Genomic DNA, 19,156 nt, shown 5'->3' with positions numbered 1-19,156 from the left:
ACCTCATCCCACATTCCAAACACTGATTGGGTTTCTTCCTGGTATGAATTCTTTGATGGGAAGTGAGACTGGAACTGTGACAAAAGCTCTTTCCACACTCATGGCATTGAAAAGATTTCTCCCCTGTATGAATTCTTTGATGGCTAGTGAGCTTAGCCCCCACCCGGAAGCTTCATTTAGTCTCCATCTTCTCTGTGTTAATTGTTCCCTTTACTGAATAGTGGTCTTAGATTGTTCTCAGTTGTATTTCCGCTTTCGAACAAAAGAGCCAGTTCTTTTGTTGCCCACACCGATCTCTTCTACTTGTTGAGTTTTAAGCATTATAATAAAATGTATATTCCTTGTCTAATGGATGTTTGTCTCCATAAGTCCACTCATTTGTTGTCATCTACAAAAAGGAATTAGGCATTTCCCCCTCCTTTTGTGTCCAATTTCTATATTATCCTGCCTAACCTAATGAAACGGCCCCATTTAGATCTCCCATTAACATTATATTCCCTATAAAGTTTATATCCCCTTTATAAAGTTCAGATGTCCTCTCTTTGGGAGCATATATTCCCAAAATTATCCATCGCTGCCCTCTGACAAAGAAATGACCAGTCCATAATTTTAACGGTAGGTTTATTGTAGCTGTGAGAGACAGAACAACAACAAGAAAACCCCCAGAAACCCAGAAGACAAAACATACCATAAAATTAAGGATGGCTTATTTCTTTGTCAGAGGGCAAACTGGCAAATTTAGCAGGGGATCAAATACTCACCCCCTCCTCCCTGTAACTCCTGACCACTTTTGTCCTTTATTATGGTAATTTTTGCCCGAAATGTTCCTATCATATCTCCAATTTTCTTGAACAGATCTTTGGTGTTTCCCATTCAACTGTGTTTGGTATGGGTTGTTTAATAATTTTTGCTTTATTACTTTTCTTTTTTGGTCTTCCCTCTGCATGAATTCTTTGATGGGAAGTGAGACCGCTACTGTGACTGAAGCTCTTCCCACATTCTAGGCATGGATATGGTTTCTCCCCTGTATGAATTCTTTGATGTGAAGTGAGACTGTGACTGAGACTGAAGCTTTTCCCACATTCCAGGCATTGAAAGGGTTTCTCCCCTGTATGAATTCTTTGATGGGAAGTGAGATCACCTCTCTGACGAAAGCTCTTTCCACATTCCAAGCACTGATATGGTTTCTGCCCTGTATGAATTCTTTGATGGCAAGTGAGGTTGGAACTCTGAGAAAAGCTCTTTCCACACTCATGGCATTGAAAAGGTTTCTCCCCTGTATGAATTCTTTGATGGGAAGTGAGACTATCCTTCCGATTGAACCTCATCCCACATTCCAAGCACTGATAGGGTTTCTTCCCAGTATGAATTCTTTGATGGGAAGTGAGACTGGAACTCTGACGAAAGCTCTTTTCACACTCATGGCATTGAAAAGGTTTCTCCCCTGTATGAATTCTTTGATGGGAAGAGAGCTTAGACCTATCCCTGAAGCTCTTTCCACATTCCAGGCACTGATAGGGTTTCTCACCTGTATGAATTCTAAGATGGGAAGTGAGACTATGGCTGAGACTGAAGCTCTTTCCACATTCGAAGCACTGATAGGGTTTCTCCCCTGTATGAATTCTTTGATGGGAAGTGAGATGTGCACTTTGACTAAAGCTCTTTCCACATTCTAAGCACTGATAGGGTTTCTCCCCTGTATGAATTCTTTTATGGAATGTGAGACTCAGCCGGATACGAAAGCTCTTTCCACACTCATGGCATTGAAAAGGTTTCTCCCCTCTATGAATTATTTGATGGCTTGTGAGCTTAATCTCCTTCCGGAAGCTCTTTCCACATTCCAAACACTGATATGTTTTCTCCCCTGTATGAATCCTTTGATGTGAAGTGAGACTACCCTTCTGGCTGAAGCTTTTTGCACATTCTGTGCACTTATAAGGTTTCTCTCCAGTATGAATTCTTTGATGGGAAGAGAGCGTTGCCCCCTCCTTGAAGCTCTTTCCACATTCGAAGCACTGATAGGGTTTCTCCCCCGTATGAATTCTTTGATGAGAACTGAGATGGGAACTTTTTCTGAAGCTCTTTCCACATTCGAAGCACTGATAGGGTTTCTCCCCCGTATGAATTCTTTGATGGGAAGTGAGATGATCCTTCCGATTGAAGCTCTTTCCACACTGCAAGCAATGATAGGGTTTCTCCCCCGTATGAATTCTTTGATGGGAAGTGAGGTGGTGGCTGTAACTAAAGCTCCTTCCACATTCCATGCAGTTATAGGGTTTCTCTCCTGTATGAATTCTATGATGGGAAGAGAGACTGCCCTTCCGAGTGAAACTCTTTCCACATTCTCTGCACTGATACAATTTCTCCCTACTCTTTGTTCTTTCATGTGAAGTGAAGCCATCCCTCCTAACGAAGCTCTTTCTTTGATGGGAGGTGTACTGGGAGCTCTGACGGATGTTCTGTCCACACTCTGAATATTTATATGACTTCTCTGCTATGTGGATTCTGTTCTGGTCCCCCTTGTGCTTCTCTTCCAATTCTTCACCATCTGCAATGAAAAGAGAAGCTAATTAGAGCCTCGGAAAGAAATGGCGCTCCAGATTATTGAACAAAGTCCCCCGTCCCCCCGCGAGACTTGAGAGTGCTGTTTCAGCCTCAAACAGACATCCTTGGAGTCTAACTTAATGTCATTGTCGATGTGTGGCATCTTTGACCCCCCCCCCCCCAGCATTTGTGCATGCCTGCGGGGCACCTGACTCTTGAAACCAGTGGGGCCACACTGCCAGCATACTGTGACAGGTGCGCATATGACACAGAAGCATCAAATCCAACACCTGACCCCCCCCCCCCAAGCAATGCACTGCCATGTTAGTGTAAGTCATGCAAACTCTGCATCGCTGTCCTGGACCCAAACCCCACTCAGAGTGAAGGCGACATGGTTCACATCCGTTATTGAACAAAGTTAATAAATGCTTGTGATAGAGGAAGAACTGGAGAGAGTCAGGTGTGAGGCCTTACTATAGTTTTCACTGCCTTTGTTTATTAGTATTAACTGACATATTGCTTGGCTTTAATCTGGGATATATTTTGTTTGGCTCAATCCTGGAATCCACCCCATCTCCGAGGTCAGTCAAATGCAAACAGAGGCCAAAACAACAGACCTCACAGAAGTTATTTCAACTTCCCTAAAAGCCAATATTGAAGAAGGCCTGGAGGTTCAGACAAGTCTGGTCCTTGTTTAAAAAGGCATGACTAGATGGAGAACATTCACAGAGGAAAGAGTTGATATCCCTCCATTCAGGGTTCACAGTGGGGATGTTAGAATCCCAGACGCTGTTGGTCTCCCTCCAAACAGTGGAGGTTCAGGCAGGCAGGTTCAGGCAGGCAGGTGGAGGAGCCTGAAAAGGTGCTCCCCTTCTCCATCTCCATCCGCCTGTCTGCCTCCCCTCACCCCCAAGCTGAACAAGCCCCAATACCTCTCCAGCTCCATCCATCCACGTCACCAGATCTCTCAGAGTTCTCTGGGAGGGAACGCTCGGAGGTTGTGGGGAGGGATGCGGAAGACAACCTGACCAGGTCAACCGTCCATCTTCCCCCTTCCATCCTCGCTAGCTTTGCAGGATCCGTCTCTTTCATCCTTCCTGAGGAGTCGAGGAGCCTGGGAGAGAGGAAGAAGCAAAGGGAGCCTCAGAGGTCCTGCAGGGATTCTCCTGCCCTAGATATTCCCCTGCCCCTGGAGAAGTACAAATGGGGCAGCCCCTTCCCAACAGAAGCCCTTTTTCTAAACATCTCCAGTGGTTCCAATTTCACCTGGTTGCTCCTCACTCCACTTCCTAAGGCTGGCGTGGCCTGCACATTAGTGACAAGAGAGTAGATCCTATTCAACTCAGTGTGGCTTATGGACAGAACTTGGTGGCAAAACCAGTCACCACCCTGTCCCCAATCCTAAAAACTGCAACCGCAGAGCATGGGCAGAAAATCGACAAGTAGCTATTACATGTAGGTGTCCCCATGCTAGGTGCTTTGTATGGAGAGCCCAGTTCACACTCTTTGAGTTCTCTCATTGCAAGCCAGGCAGATGTTGTGGCCCTATTTGCCTCTGTCAGGGGTTGCATGGGGACCAAATCTGTATGTGGAAGCAGAGGAGCTGGTGACGCCACATTTTTAAAATATCATGAGACGAATACACCACTCCTCCTTAAATATTGTCTGTGTTTATACACCATCTTCGCAAGTCTCCAGTCTCAAAATGTGGCCCCCACCCTGGCATGGGAGCCATCAAAGTACAGATCTTCCACATGTCCTAAATCTGTAGTGTTCTTAAGAACACCAGGCATTTATACCCTTTAAATCTCCAGAGGTGAGCTTTACACTCCTCTTGTGACAAGATTCCCAAAGGCTGAGGGTAGCTTGATAGAACTAGCCTCTTTTGAGACCACCAATTTCCATTTTTTGTTTATCAAAACCCACAGACGCTCTGCTAGATTTTTTTCAGAAGGTTTTACAAGTACCTTTCAGGATGGTTAGAATTTTATTACAGTCAACGAAGAAGGATTTTATGCGTTCCATGTCCTCTGTTAATAGTACAAGCCACCCAGTGACTGATAATCCCTCCTCATTTGTCCCATAGGGTTGGGAGAAGGAGTCTTTTATCCTTGTTTAGCATTTCCTGAGGATAGATCTGAAATTTGCTTTCACATTAGGGGGTTTCTTTCCATGCCCAGTTTTCCTTGACCCAAAGCTCCCTAAAAAGGAAGCAGCGCCTGGATCCAAAGAAAGAAGAGAGCTGCAGACCTCATGCAAACTCGCCCCCTCCCTGGCTTGGCAGAGAGGACAAGGGGGGCTCCTCTGCTTCCTAACTTGGAGGTCTCCCCCCACCAGGCATGATCAGAACAGGGACCCCCATGTATCCTCCCTGCACCCCTGGGACCCCCTTCTTCCTAGGACACCCTAAGGGGGACAAGAAGGGAGACTCACCAGATTCCAGGAGGGACACCGAGGAAGCTTTTGCCAAGGAGAGAGAAGAAAGCAATCTCCTCTCTGCCTATAGGAAGAGATGTGGGAGGGAGGGAATTTAGCCATGGAGGACCTTCTTGGTTTCTGTTTCTGCCACTGTGCTCAAAGCTCGGAGTCACAAGACTCTGTTTTGCATACCAGACATTCCAGGCTGTTGGAAGTCTCACAGAAGACGGATGTGATGTTACTGGTTTCCTGTTCCTTTGTTTTCTAGTTGTCTCTCTGCTCTCACAGAGAGGATGTTTCTTTTTCTGTCTGCTTAGCTGGAAATAAAACTCTTTGCAATGTAGCTCGTATTTCTCGTCCCTTCCGCATGCTGCTTTGATACTCTGCTGAATGGGGAACGTACCTGGAGCCTCCTCAAAGGCTCAGGTTGTTAATCATCGGTGGAGGACTCGACCGGAGGATGAGCTTTTCCAGCTCGATTGTAGCGGAGATTCCAACAGACATTCTCTTGCCCTCCACTTCTGTCACCAAACCGTGGTAACTTTGTTGTTTTGAAATCCGGAGAGACAAGTAATATTCCGCATGCTAAAGGACTTTCAATGAGATAAACTTACCACGGTTTGGTGACCTAAATGGTGTCACGAACAGGATGGAGACAGTAACTCAAACATCAGCAGACACTTGTTATTACTCAGTCTTGGATTTGGCAAACTGTTTTTTTGCATTACCTTTGACCTAAAGAGAGTAGAGCTAGATTTGAGGGAAAGGAAATACGTTCACTCGATTGCCCCAGGGATTTCACAATGCCCCAGCAATAGCATATTCTTATGTAACAAAGATGTTAGATGATCTGGGGCCTGAAGATAGACCCCATGAAACTTCTTATGTAGATGACATCCTGGTGGTGGCTAAAACAATGGAAGAGATAGAAGAACCAGGAGAGTGCTGGCATTAATAAGGGACACTGGGTTTAAAGTAAACCTGGAAAAGGCTCAGATTGCAAAACAACAGGTAAAATATCTGGGAATTTGCCTAGAAAGTGGAGGCAGAGTAACTGAGTAAAATACAATAAAAGGCTTATGTAATACAGGTGATCCCAAAAATATAAAGGAATTAAGGATGTTGCTTTGAGCTTTTGGATTTGTGTAACCCCATGTTCCAGCTTATGCAGAGTTAACGAAACCAATGTACCGGGTATTGAAAAAGGGAGTGGAATGGAAATGGGACGGGCAATGTAAAAATAAAATAAAATTTGAAGAATTAAAATTGTGGGTAAAAAGAAGCATAAAACTTTGGCAGCCTAAAAACGAACTAATGTTTTACATATGTCCTTATTGGACAAATGAGACCGTGGCAGCAGGACTGTATCAAAAAAATGAAGAGAAAAAATTGCAGCCCATAGCTTATGCGAGTAGACTGTTGGAGGACCCTTTAAAGAAATACAATGAGTGCAAAAAAGCAGCAGCCACAATCATGTGGGCTCTAGAGGAGTGGGAGTATTTAATAGAAATATCCCCAGTTACGGTACAAAGTACTCATGGAGTGCTAAAATACATATTACAAGGGAAAATGCCAGGTGTCAGCTCAACAAAAATAAATCAGTGGACAGTATTCTTGAATCAAAAGGGTGTGGGACATATCCTGATTTGAGGTTAGCAGTAATAAGAGGCACAGGGCACCATATGTGCATAGAAGAAAATGTGGACTTGAAAAGAAGAAAAATAGGATTAGATCAGCTAAGCATAATAATTATAATAATCATAATAATTTATTTATACCACGCCCTCCCCAGCCAAGGCCGGGCTCAGAGCGGCTTACAAGCAATAATAAAAACAAGTTGAATGATTACAACTTAAAAACAAAATTAAAATACAACATTAAAATACTGGAACATTAAAATATTAAAATGTAGCCTCCTCGCAGGAGGAGAAGGAAAAGAAAAAAGAAAGAGAGGGAGGGAATCAAATTGGCTCCAAGCTAAAGGCCAGGCGGAACAACTCTGTCTTACAGGCCCTGCGGAAAGAAATCAGATCCTGCAGGGCCCTGGTCTCATGAGGCAGAGCGTTCCACCAGGCCAGAGCCAGTGTTGAGAAGGCCCTGGCTCTGGTTGAAGCCAATCTAACTTCCTTAGGGCCTGGGACTACTAGGGTGTTGTTATTTATGGACCTTGAGGCTCTCCGTGGGGCATACCAGGAGAGGCGGTCCTGTAGGTATGAGGGTCCTAGGCCGTGAAGGGCTTTAAAGGTCAAAAGCAGCACCTTGAACCTGACCCTGTACTCCACCGGGAGCCAGTGCAGCTTGAAAAGCACTGGGTGAATATGCTCCCATGGCAGAGACCCCGTGAGGAGCCTCGCTGCAGCAATCTGCACCCGCTGGAGTTTCTGGGACAGCTTCAAGGGCAGCCCCGCGTAGAGCGAATTACAGTAGTCAAGCCTGGAGATGACCATCGCATGGATCACTGTGGCCAGGTCGGGGTAAGATGTGTTCTTTACTGATGGAGGCTCGTGGTATGAAGCAAGAATGAGACAAACAGCTTGGCATGGTTTAATCCCACATGGCAAAAAGAGAATGGGATTAGTAGAAAATTCGTTTGGAGCACAAGAGGCTGAGGTTCAGGCTGCCTTAGAAGTTTTGATGTTCCTAAAAAAACATCAAGAGGGTGAGACATATATAGTAATGGGCAGTGAATATGTATATAGAGGAGTAACAGAATATTTGAATTTGGGGGCAAAAGGTGAATTTAAAAACACTGATAGAAATGAATTGAAAACACAAAGTGCAGTGGAAACAGACATGGGAACTGTTAAAAGAAAATGAGAAGGGGAAAAAATTGCTTGGATAAAAGCACACCCCAAAGAAGTAACAAATTGGTTACAGGAAGGGAACCAATATGCAGATCAGCTAGTGAAGAAAACAAAACAAGAAGTAAAAATGCTAAAAGAAAGGCAAGATCATACTGATCAGTACCAGCTTGTGTTAACGGCTATAAGAAGCAGTCCAAAGGGAAAATATGGGTACAGTCCATATGAGATTCTGCATGGAAACAGAATGAATTTAGGATTCCCTCATGAATTTGAAGAAAGTAGAGAGGAACAGTGGATGGAAATCCTAAAACAAAGGGAAAAGTATAGACAACTTATAAAAGAAATGTTACAGGTGGAGGAACAGATTAAACCACAACTCAGTAATGAAATGATACCCATTGGAAGTGAAGTAGAGTATTTACATTTGGGACCAAAAGTGCATGCCTTGAGACCAAAGTGGAAAGGTCCATTTGTGGTCATGGATTCTATTTACCCTGTAAGTTATTTGATTAACATGGGAGAAAAACAGAAATGGGTACACCGGAATCAGATAAAATTGTGGAAAGCCGCACAAGCGTAACTACTTTATCTTTACAGGAATGGAGTGGCTGATATATGCATTTGGAATTCTGTTATTTTTATTGATCCTTGGACTACTATATCAGTGTGAAGGAGACAAGTGTGGAATACTTATACCCTACGCTGGAGCTGCAACCCCAGAGTCGGCCACGACTGGACCTAATGGTCAGGGGTCCCTTTACCTTTACGCTGAACAACAACAGGAAGAAATTGAGTTAAAACAAATTTTGAACAAGAAAATGTTATGGGCGGGCCCATACGCATAATAATAATAATAATATCTTTATTGTCATTGCCCCCTTCGGGGACAACGAAATTACTTGGCTGCTCCATAAAAACACTAATTAAAAGAAATATAGTAAAATACATAAAACACCAATTAAAAAAATATAGTAAAATACAGCAAAGGAGATTTGATGACTTTCAAAGTCCGGGCTTCCCATTCAGGGCCGAGATCGCTCTGGAGAAGAAGCTGTTCTTAAGACGGCTTGTTCTTGTCTTCATCGTCCTGTATCTCCGTCCCGACGGCAAGAGCTCGAAGAGACAGTGACCAGGATGCGATGGATCTTTTACTATGTCCAGTGCCTTCCTATGGCACCTTGTGGCGTAAATCCGCTCTAAGGTGGAGAGTGGGCAGCCAACAATGCTCTCTGCTGCCTTCACAACCCTGTGCAACCCCATCCTGTCCTGGGTAGTACAGCTTCCGTACCACACACATAAGCCATAAGTAAGCACGCTCTCAATGGCACAGTGATAGAAGGCAAGCAGCAGTTTCTGCGGAAGATGGTTTTTCCTTAGTATTCTCAAAAAATACAGTCTCTGCTGCGCCTTCTTCACAAGCCCCCTTGTGTTGACACTCCAGGACAGATCCTCTTGTAACTCAATGCCCAAAAATCTGAACGTTGTTACCCTCTCCACACAGACCCCATCAATCAAAAGTGGCTGGACATTGCTCTTCTGTCTCCTAAAGTCCACCACAAGTTCCTTTGTCTTCCTTGTATTTATGAGCAAGTTGTTAGCTCTGCACCACTCTGTCAGCCGCTCCACCTCATCTCTATAATCCATTTCACCCTCCCTTTCAGAGATGAGCCCAATCACGGTTGTGTCATCTGCAAATTTGACAACCCTATTACTAGGGTGAGTAGCGACACAATCGTACGTGTAAAGAATATAAAGGAGCGGACTGAGTACGCATCCCTGTGGTGTTCCTATGTTAGTCTTAAGCATATTAGAGGTATAAGGGCCCAACCGAACCCTCTGGGGGCGGTCTGACAAAAAGTCCAATATCCACCCACAAAGTGATAACGGAAGCCCCAGATCTTCCAGTTTAGACATCAGACGTTGTGGTAGAATGGTATTAAATGCCGAGCTAAAATCTAAAAAAAGCAGTCTGGCATAACCCCCCCGCTGCTCCAAATGTGCAAGGACAGCATGGAGGGCAATCGCCACAGCGTCCTCTGTCGATCTTTTTGTTTTATAAGCAAATTGGAATGTGTCCAGTCCCTCTGGTAGGCAGGCAATGACATAATTTCGTACCAGCTTTTCAAAGCACTTCATGATTATAGGTGTGAGTGCTACTGGACGAAAATCGTTCAGATCTTCCGGGTTAGGTTTTTTTGCTATTGGAACGATAATAGAGGACTTTAGGCAGGATGGAACAATAGCCTGGGCTAGGGATTGATTTAAAATCCTAGTGAAAACTCCTGCCAGTTGATCTGCACAGTCTCTCAATACCCTTCCAGCTACCCCATCTGGCCCTGTGGCCTTCCTTGGGTTGATTCCCTTCAACACCTTCCTCATCTCTTCTTTTTCCACAGAGACTACTACATTCCTTTGTACTGATGATGGTAATGGTGGTGATGATGGCAAAGCCTTCACAGGGAGTGGTGGTGGTGTTGGTAAAGCCTCAGCAGGTGTTGCAGATTGATCAGAACCTTTAAAAGTGACCTGAACCTTAAAGGAAGCAAAATGATTTCAAATTCACACTGCAGCGGAAGGATAATAGGACTATTCCTATTAATAAGCATGGTAGGCTGGTGTCCATTTGTGGAAGAAAACGAAACTTATGTGAATAAGAAATGCAAATGCATTATAGTTCTAGAAGATGACCAACAGGACAATGTAACTTTTTGGTACGATAAAACACAAAAGCTTTTGGAGCAGTGTGTAGGTCTAACAATACAGCCATGCTCACAATACAGTGGTGCCCCGCAAGACGAATCACTCGCAAGACGGAAAACCCGCTAGACGAAAGGGTTTTCCGTTTTGGAGGTGCTTCGCAGGACTAATTTGCTATGGGCTTGCTTCGCAAGACGAAAATGCCTTGCGATTCCTGTTTTTTCCCCCCTCCCCCCTTTTCCCCAAGCCCCTAAACCGCTTAACAGCTGATCGCTAAGCCGCTTATCAGCTGATCTAAGCCACTAATAGCCTTTTAGCAGCTAATCCGCTAATCCCTTAAGCCTTTACTAGCCACTAATAGCCTTTTAGCAGCTAATCCGCTAATCCCTTAAGCCTTTAATAGCCGCTAAACCACTAATAGCGCTAATCCGCTAATGGGCTTGCTTCGCAAGACGAAAAAACCGCAAGACGAAGAGACTCGCGGAATGGATTCTTTTCGTCTTGCGAGGCACCACTGTACATAAGTGAATTGACATTGTTGGAAGACTAGGTTTGTGGTTTAACTGGATAAAAAGTTTGAATATAATTTAGATGCCAATTGGATAAAAAGTTTTAGTAATTTAATAAAAAGGTATGAAAAATATGAGAACCCAGAGACTATAGAAACCTGGTTACAGGATCGAAACCTCATAATGGTGACCCCCACAGTAGAAGTAGCAACTTTAAAAAAGAGAGTTGGTAAATGAAACAGATAAAGAACCAGTTGTGAAGGTTCTGGTTTCTAAACAATGAAATCATAGCCTACCAGGATGGGAAAGACCACAATATAAACGCGCATTTATACATTCTAGATCTAATTGTACCAACTACAGTTTAATTGCAATGCAAACGGTTTTGTTAAATTTAATTGTAGGATACATATACAAATGATCCTCATGCAAGGAATGTTGAAAAATAACACAGAAGGAAAATGTAAAGATCCCAATACTAACAAAGCACGAAAATTAGGGTATGCAATGTTTCAGATAGCCAAAGTAACCAAGGGCATTCATAACCCCCCCCCATCAATTATGAAACTATGGCATAAACCAGAGGAAGCCATAGTTAACCCAAAACTGCACAAGTGGAACATTAAATTAAATTTAACATATTTCAATGTGTCCAAATATAAACCAAATTGTGTAAAATATACCAACCCCTTGCTAAAACTTATTAAAGGAAAAAGTGAAATTTGGAAAAGAAGTAAGAGAGATCTGATGGATACAATATTGGGGAGGAACTGGAACTGGGGTGGGTGTGGCAAACTATTGGGACATAGAGAAGAATGCCAACAAATTGCCAACATTAGGAGGATTACAATGGAAAGTGTTAAAGATGATGGGGAATGATTTTGAATCTAGCTATCGGTTGCATTTGTTGTCAGCAACTTTGACAGAACAAGTCTTTGAACATTTGAATAAAACATTGTGGGCTATAACAGATTCCCAAAACCAAACTTTAGAAGAAGTATCAAACACTGTGTCATCTTTAACAATACAGATGCTGCTACAAAGATGGAAGACTAGACTGGCGTGTTTCTCCTTCGGAAAGGGATGGGTGGCCTGGTGACTCCCAAGGCTATTGGCTTGTTTTCTAGCAGCAGAAGCAGCGGCAGAGAAACTCCAGGAAGGAGGAACATCCTTGAAAGCTCACTCTGGGATCAGAGAGATAAAAGTTGGCAGACCTGCCACCCAGAGCCCCTCCTTCTCCTCCCTGCATTGCCTCACCCCCTTCAGGACAAGATCTTGGGGTCCTTAAAGCGGCTTTCCATCCTCTCCTCTTTGTTGTTGTTTAGTCGTGTCCGCCTCTTCGTGCCCCCTGGACCAGGGAACGCCAGGCCCTCCTGTCTTCCACTGCCTCCCGCAGTTGGGTCAAACTCATCCTGGTAGCTTCGAGAGCACCGTCCAACCATCTCGTCCTCTGTCGTCCCCTTCTCCTTGTGCCCTCCATCTTTCCCAACATCAGGGTCTTTTCCAGGGAGTCTTCTTCTCATGAGGTGGCCAAAGTCTTGGAGCCTCAGCTTCAGGATCTGTCCTTCCAGTGAGCACTCAGGGCTGATTTCCTTCAGAATGGAGAGGTGGGATCTTCTTGCAGTCCATGGGACTCTCAAGAGTCTCTTCCAGCACCAGAATTCAAAAATCCTCTCCTCTACCTTTCTCCTTTTCTCTACGGAGAGCAGCAGCCCAGAAGGAGCCCCAGGCGATGCACCTGCCCAGAGAGACCTGAGCTGATCTGGAAGAGGATCTGGCAGGGGGAAAGGCTCTGCCAGGAGCCAAGGAGGGCCTGGCAGGGGCTCCCCCATTGCAAGGGGGATTCTGGGCATGCCCTCCCTCCCTCCCTCCCAAAGAGGAAGCAGCGCCTGGGTGCAAAGGAAGAGCAGAGCTGCAGACCTCCCGAAAACTCGCCCCCTCCCTGGCTTGGCAGAGAGGAATTGGGAGCAGGACCCTCTTCTCCCAGACTTGGGGGGGGGGGTCTCCCCCTGCAATTCAGAAGCAGAACACACACCCCTGCAGCCCTGGGACCCCCTTCTCCCATGGGCACCCCAAGGGGGAAGAGAGAGGAGACTCACCGGATTATTCCCAGAAGGGAAACCGAGGCAGCTCGTGGAGGAAACCAGAGACCAGAGATGCCGGAAGGGACTGCGCATGGCGGGGGGGGGGGGGAAGCTGCTTGGAGGACCTGCCCCCTGCTGCTGTCTCTACTTCCTGTCCTCTCTAGGACTCCAGCTCCCTTCTCAGCTCTCCGCTCCCCCTCTCTCCCCGAATCGGATGTCCAGGGCATGTGCAGAGTGCTCTGTGACTCTCGGCTCAGAGGCCATCGAGACAGCAGCCTCGTACCTGCCCCCAAATGGGTGGGGTATAAGTAATAAACTAAAATTCTTCTTCTTCACCTGTTCACTAGCAGACTGAAAGTCTGTTGCAATATTAGGAGGGTACTTGAGAGAGACACCTGTCCCTTTGGAGCAAATGGCTCCGTACCTAAAGCAGGAGATTCTCGATCTCCGGGCCGTGGGTTCGATTCCTGCCTTGCAGGGGGTTGGACTGGATGACCCTTGGGGTCCCTTCCAACTCGACAATTCGAGGAGGAGGAGGCGGCGGGGAGATCGCCCCCTTTGTCGTATTTACTCCCCTTGCAACACTGGGGGGAAGGCAGAAACTCAGCAGGTGCAGCTCCTTTCCTTGCAGGGAGAGGAAGGGTCCGGTGGGATTTTTGCCTGTCGCAAAGCCAGGGGGAGAGTTGCTGGGTAGCTAAGATTCCTGCATTGCAGGGGGTGGGACTAGATGTCCTTTGGGATCCAACCTACAGTTGTTTACTATTATTATTTTCAAACTATTTTTCCTTTTTAAAAGATCAGTGTAATTTAACAACACTAATAATAATAATAATAACAACAACAACTACTACTATATCATTATAAGAGTTAACAATTCCAAATATACTTCTCTAATGTCTAGGTGATGTTATTATCCCAAAACATAAATGTTGATTCTTAACCTACTGTATTTGGTATGAATGCATTCCAACCCTACAACTGTTTCTGATCATTTTATGATGGACCTCTAGCAGGTCCCACCGCAAACCTCCAACTAATAAAGTCGCATTATGTCCTTGCTAACGGCCCCCAATTAAATATAGTGGATCCACCTCATGGTTTGCCCATTAAATGAATTTCTGCCATTGACCACAGCCTCTCTTGTGTGAGAGAAAACTTGGTGATTTAGAGTCTTAGGCCGAAGCTGAACGAAGAAGAAAAGTTTTATTTACCAAGAAAAAGCTGGTGTCAGGAAATGGGTTCTTTCAGGCAGAAGTCAACTTATTGCTTCAAATTTGAGGAAGTCACGGAATTAAACGCAGAAGTCCATGCGCAGCTTTTCTCATGAGACCAGAGCCCTGCGGGATCGGATTTCTTTCCGCAGGGCCTGTAAGACAGAGTTGCTCCGCCTGGCCTTTGGCTTGGAGCCAATTTGATTCCCTCCCCGTCTTTCGTTTTCCTTTCTCCTCCTGTGAAAATCTTAATCTTTTAAATCGTATTTTAATCAACTTGTTTTTATTATTGGTTGTTAGCCGCCCTGAGCGTGTCTTGGCTGAGGAGGGCAGGGTATAAATAAAAAATTATTATTATTATTATTATTATTATTATTATTATTATTCTCCAGCTCCATTTGCCAAAAAGCCGTTGCTCCACTTCAGGCGGATGTTCTGCTTTCCAGACATGGCGGTCCAATGTTTAACTCCATTTCTGCCCCTTCTTCCCTCTAGTTCCTTGACTGAGGTGTGACAGGTGTCACTCACCATTCAAGGCTCTGGACGCAGCCCCGCTTCCCTGGCGGATTCACACTTGGGGGGTTCCTGAGCGAGGGGCCCTTTCCCTCCACTCCCCCCTCTCTCAGCCCCTCCAGAGGGATTCCCAGTCACAGACCCAGGGGGTCCCCTTGTTCTGGGCTGGGGGGGGTCTTCTCCTCAAATATGTCTCCCCCCCCCCAGACTGGAAGGAGACCCCGCTTTCGCCTGCCTCCCCATAGCTTCTCCCCTTGAACTCCCGCCTGACTCCTCTCCCTAGACCCTCCAGACAGTTTCTCCTCCCCACCTTCCCCTCCAAGTTCCCCCCTCAGACCATCCCTCTCCCCCTTTCTCCCTCCCTCAGAAAAGGTGCCTTTCATTTTCCCGCCAAAAGTGCTGGCTCCGCCCCCGCTGGCTTGGGAGCCAATCAGAGCAATGCTCCAGCAGCCTCCTGGTGGGTTTTCTGAGGGACTAAATCCGCTGACTGGCCTGGCTCTGCTGTCCATCACAGGCCCAAACAAGGGGGGCATCTGGCAGCTTCCCGATACCGGTATCTATATATCATCAACGTCTGTCAATTACCTATCTATTTAAAACTCTTAGGGTTTAGGATAATTTAAAATGACTGTGCAGGGTGCCAGAGGCCCATAATAATAATAATAATAATTTATTATATATACCCTGCCCATCGGGCTGGGCTTCCCCAGCCACTCTGGGCGACTTCCAACAAAATATTAAAATACAGTAATCTGTCAAACATTAAAAGCTTCCCTAAACAGGGCTGCCTTCAGATGTCTTCTAAAAGTCTGGTAGTTGTTTCCTCGCCACTACTGAGAAGGCCCCCTGCCTGGTTCCCTGTAACTTGGCTTCTCGCACTGAGGGAGCCCCCAGTGGACTTTTACTCGAAGGAGAGACCCACGGATTTGAATAAAGCAAAGTTATTATGAGGGCCAACCACACACACAAAATCTTAATGGTACACTCATTTTGACTCGGTGGAGTGGTGCCATCAATGGATAATTTAAAATGACTGTGCAGGGTGCCAGAGCCTCTCAGTAATTGTTGTTGTTGTTGTTTAGTCGTTCAGTCGTGTCCGACTCTTCGTGACCCCATGGACCAGAGCACGCCAGGCACTCCTGTCTTCCACTGCCACTCACAGTTTGGTCAGATTCATGTTTGTAGCTTCGAGAACACTGTCCCACCATCTCGTCCTCTGTCGTCCCCTTCTCCTTGTGCCCTCCATCTTTCCCAACATCAGGGTCTTTTCCAGTGAGTTTTCCCTTCTCATGAGGTGGCCAAAGTATTGGAGCCTCAACTTCACGATCTGTCCTTCCAGTGAGCACTCAGGGCTGATTTCCTTAAGAATGGATGCATTTGATCTTCTTGCAGTCCATGGGACTCTCAAGAGTCTCCTCCAGCACCATAATTCAAAAGCGTCAATTCTTCGGCGATCAGCCTTCTTTATGGTCCAGCTCTCACTTCCATACATCACTACTGGGAAAACCATAGCTTTTACTATACGGACCTTTGTTGGCAAGGTGATGTCTCTAATTTTTAAAATGCTATCTAGGTTTGTCATTGCTTTCCTCCCAAGAAGCAGGCGTCTCTTAATTTCGTGGCTGCTGTCACCATCTGCAGTGATCATGGAGCCCAAGAAAGTAAAATCTCTCACTGCCTCCATTTCCTCCCCTTCTATTTGCCAGGTGATGGGACCAGTGGCCATGATCTTCGTTTTTTTGATGTTGAGCTTCAGACCATATTTTGCGCTCTCCTCTTTCACCCTCAATAAAAGGTTCTTTAATTCCTCCTCACTTTCTGCCATCAAGGTTGTGTCATCTGCATATCTGAGGTTGTTGAGGTTCTTTATGCCTGCCCCAAAGTGGATGTTTAAGGACTGTGAGGGAAGAATTCTTGGTTTGGAAGTGACATTGCCAGGAAGGAATAAAAGATCCTGGTGTTAGGATTATACACAGCAAATGAAAAGAAATCGGACTTTTAAATGCTGGGAGGGATGCAGGCAGTGGTGAAGGGATTGTTTCTACAGCCTTTCTAAAGAGCGAGAAGCTTGAAAAGCGAGAGGTATGAAGAGAAATGAGGGCGAATTAGAAGAAATCCACAGATAATGGATAAATGGACACGCATTGCTCTCCTGACTTGGAGTACCTAGTGGTGAAGTGCCGCCCTTTCTATTTGCCACGTGAGTTTAATGTTGTTATAATAACAGCGGTGTATATACCTCCCGATGCAAACACTACTACAGCTATGGGCCACCTGCTAACTGCTATTAGCAAACAGCAGCGGGCCCACCCGGATGGAGCATTTGTGGTTGCTGGTGATTTTAACCGAGCCGATTTAAGGACTGTGCTTCCTAAGTTCCACCAGTATGTTGATTGTCCCACCAGGGGGGGAAATAACCTGGACCGAGTATATAGTAACATCATGCATGGATACAAGACCAAGCCCTTGCCCAATTTGGGGCAGTCAGACCACATATCCCTACTTATGATACCATCATATAGACCTCTCGAACGTAGAATTAGACCATCAATTAGAGAGATACGAGTGTGGCCAGTAGGTGCATCTGAACAACTTCAAGATTGTTTTCGGAGCACCGAGTGGTCGCTTTTTGTGGGGAATAATGTGGACACATACGCTTCAACAGTACTGTTCTACGTTAAAAGCTGCATCGATGTCGTCACTACCACCAAACAAATACGGGTGTTCCCTAACAACAAGCCCTGGCTAAACAGGGATGTGTATTTGCTGTTAAAGGCAAGAAATGCTGCTTTTCACTCTGGTGATGCGCAACAGTATAGAGAAGCCAGAGCCAAATTGAAAAAGGGCATTAAGAACGCCAAAGCTATGTACTGCCGGAGGATCGAAAAACATTTTGAGAGCTCCGACCCTCGTCGAGTATGGCAAGGCCTGCGACAAATTACAGGGCAAAATATTAAAAACGAACTGGCTAGCAGCAGTGCGCACTTAGCTGATCAACTGAATCAATTTTTTAGTCGCTTGGAGGTGGGAACTGGAATTACTGACACTACAGCATTGGCTACCAGCACATCATCAGAAGCTACTACTGATAGACAACCATTTTTACTACAGACCTCTGATGTACAACGTGCCTTTCGGTGCATTAACATTAGGAAGGCAGCTGGACCGGATGGAATCACGGGACGGGTAATTAGGGACTGCGCTGCAGAATTAGCTGGTGTATTTACGGACATTTTTAATCTATCCCTGTCGCAGGGTTCTGTCCCTACCTGTCTGAAGACATCGATTATAGTGCCAGTCCCCAAGCAGTCAGTGGTGGTATCTCTCAATGACTATAGACCAATAGCTCTAACATCTGTCGTTATGAAATGTTTCGAGAGATTGGTGCTAGATCATATTAAGGCTGGTCTTCCATCCACTCTAGACCCGTTCCAGTTTGCATACAGAAGAAATAGATCTACTGATGATGCCATTTCCATCGTTGTCCACACTGTACTGAGTCACTTAGAACGACAGGGAACCTACGCAAGGCTGTTGTTTGTGGACTACAGTTCTGCCTTCAATACAATTTTGCCAGACAGGTTATTTCTTAAAATGATCAGTTTGGGTATACATCAGAAGATCTGTCTGTGGGTAAGGAATTTCCTGACGGACAGGCAGCAGACAGTGAGAATGGGACCTTACTATTCTTCTACTCTAGTATTAGGCACAGGAGCTCCTCAGGGATGTGTGCTAAGTCCCTTTCTCTATTCCCTGTACACATCTGATTGTACCCCACTGTATAAGTCCAACACAATCATCAAATTTGCGGATGATACAACAGTGGTGGGGCTCATTAGTGAGAACGATGAGACTGCTTATAGGAAAGAAGTACAGGGGTTAATTCAATGGTGTAAAGAAAACAATCTTATGCTTAACACCAAAAAAACCAAAGAACTCATAGTTGATTTTAGGAGAAAGAAAAGTGTATTTTTACCATTGCACATAAATGGCGAGGAGGTGGAGAGGGTTGGTAGTTTTAAATACCTGGGCATTTATATCTCTGAGGACCTCTCATGGACTGCAAATATTAACATGGTTGTGAGGAAGGTGCAGGGGAGGTTGTATTTCCTGAGAATGCTCAGGGGACTGAATCTATCTCAGCACCTACTCCTGTCCTATTATCACAGTACCATCGAGAGTGTCTTAACCTATAGTATATTATCGTGGTATGGAAGCAGGTCTGAAACGGATAAAAAAGCTTTACTGAGAATAACAAAAATCGCCCAGAATGTTATAGGGCTCCAGCTACCAACCCTGGATGAGATCTTCACGTCTCGCACTTTGAAGAAGTCACACAATATCCTGAGAGATCCCACCCATCCTGCTCACAACTT

General features: G+C 45.3%; 2 protein-coding genes across 3 annotated transcripts in view; both read right to left on the bottom strand.

The window, feature by feature from the left end:
* Positions 1-19,156, bottom strand: part of LOC310660977 (uncharacterized protein) — a 776,342-nt gene that overhangs the window by 86,480 nt on the left and 670,706 nt on the right. The window lies entirely within an intron of this gene.
* On the bottom strand, positions 686-13,115 carry LOC310660906 (uncharacterized protein). The gene is made up of 4 exons (XM_083406431.1): positions 13,072-13,115; positions 4,997-5,044; positions 3,477-3,658; positions 686-2,548 (listed from the first exon to the last, which is right to left on the bottom strand). The coding sequence occupies exons 3-4, from the start codon at positions 3,634-3,636 to the stop codon at positions 831-833; spliced, it is 1,878 nt and encodes a 625-aa protein (XP_083262557.1). The 5' UTR covers positions 3,637-3,658; positions 4,997-5,044; positions 13,072-13,115; the 3' UTR covers positions 686-830.

This window comes from Podarcis tiliguerta, assembly GCF_965153285.1.
Source record: "Podarcis tiliguerta genome assembly, chromosome: 12".
NCBI lineage: Eukaryota > Metazoa > Chordata > Lepidosauria > Squamata > Lacertidae > Podarcis > Podarcis tiliguerta.
The sequence above is the reverse complement of the archived record's forward strand: the minus strand, read 5'-3'. Positions and strand labels throughout refer to the sequence as shown.

Excerpts from the sequence above, each read along its gene's own strand:
- LOC310660906 (XM_083406431.1), bottom strand. The coding sequence starts at position 3,636 with ATGAAAGAGACGGATCCTGCAAAGCTAGCGAGGATGGAAGGGGGAAGA. Across the intron at positions 2,549-3,476 it reads GGATGGATGGAGCTGGAGAG|ATGGTGAAGAATTGGAAGAG; the intron begins GTATTGGGGCTT and ends TTTTCATTGCAG.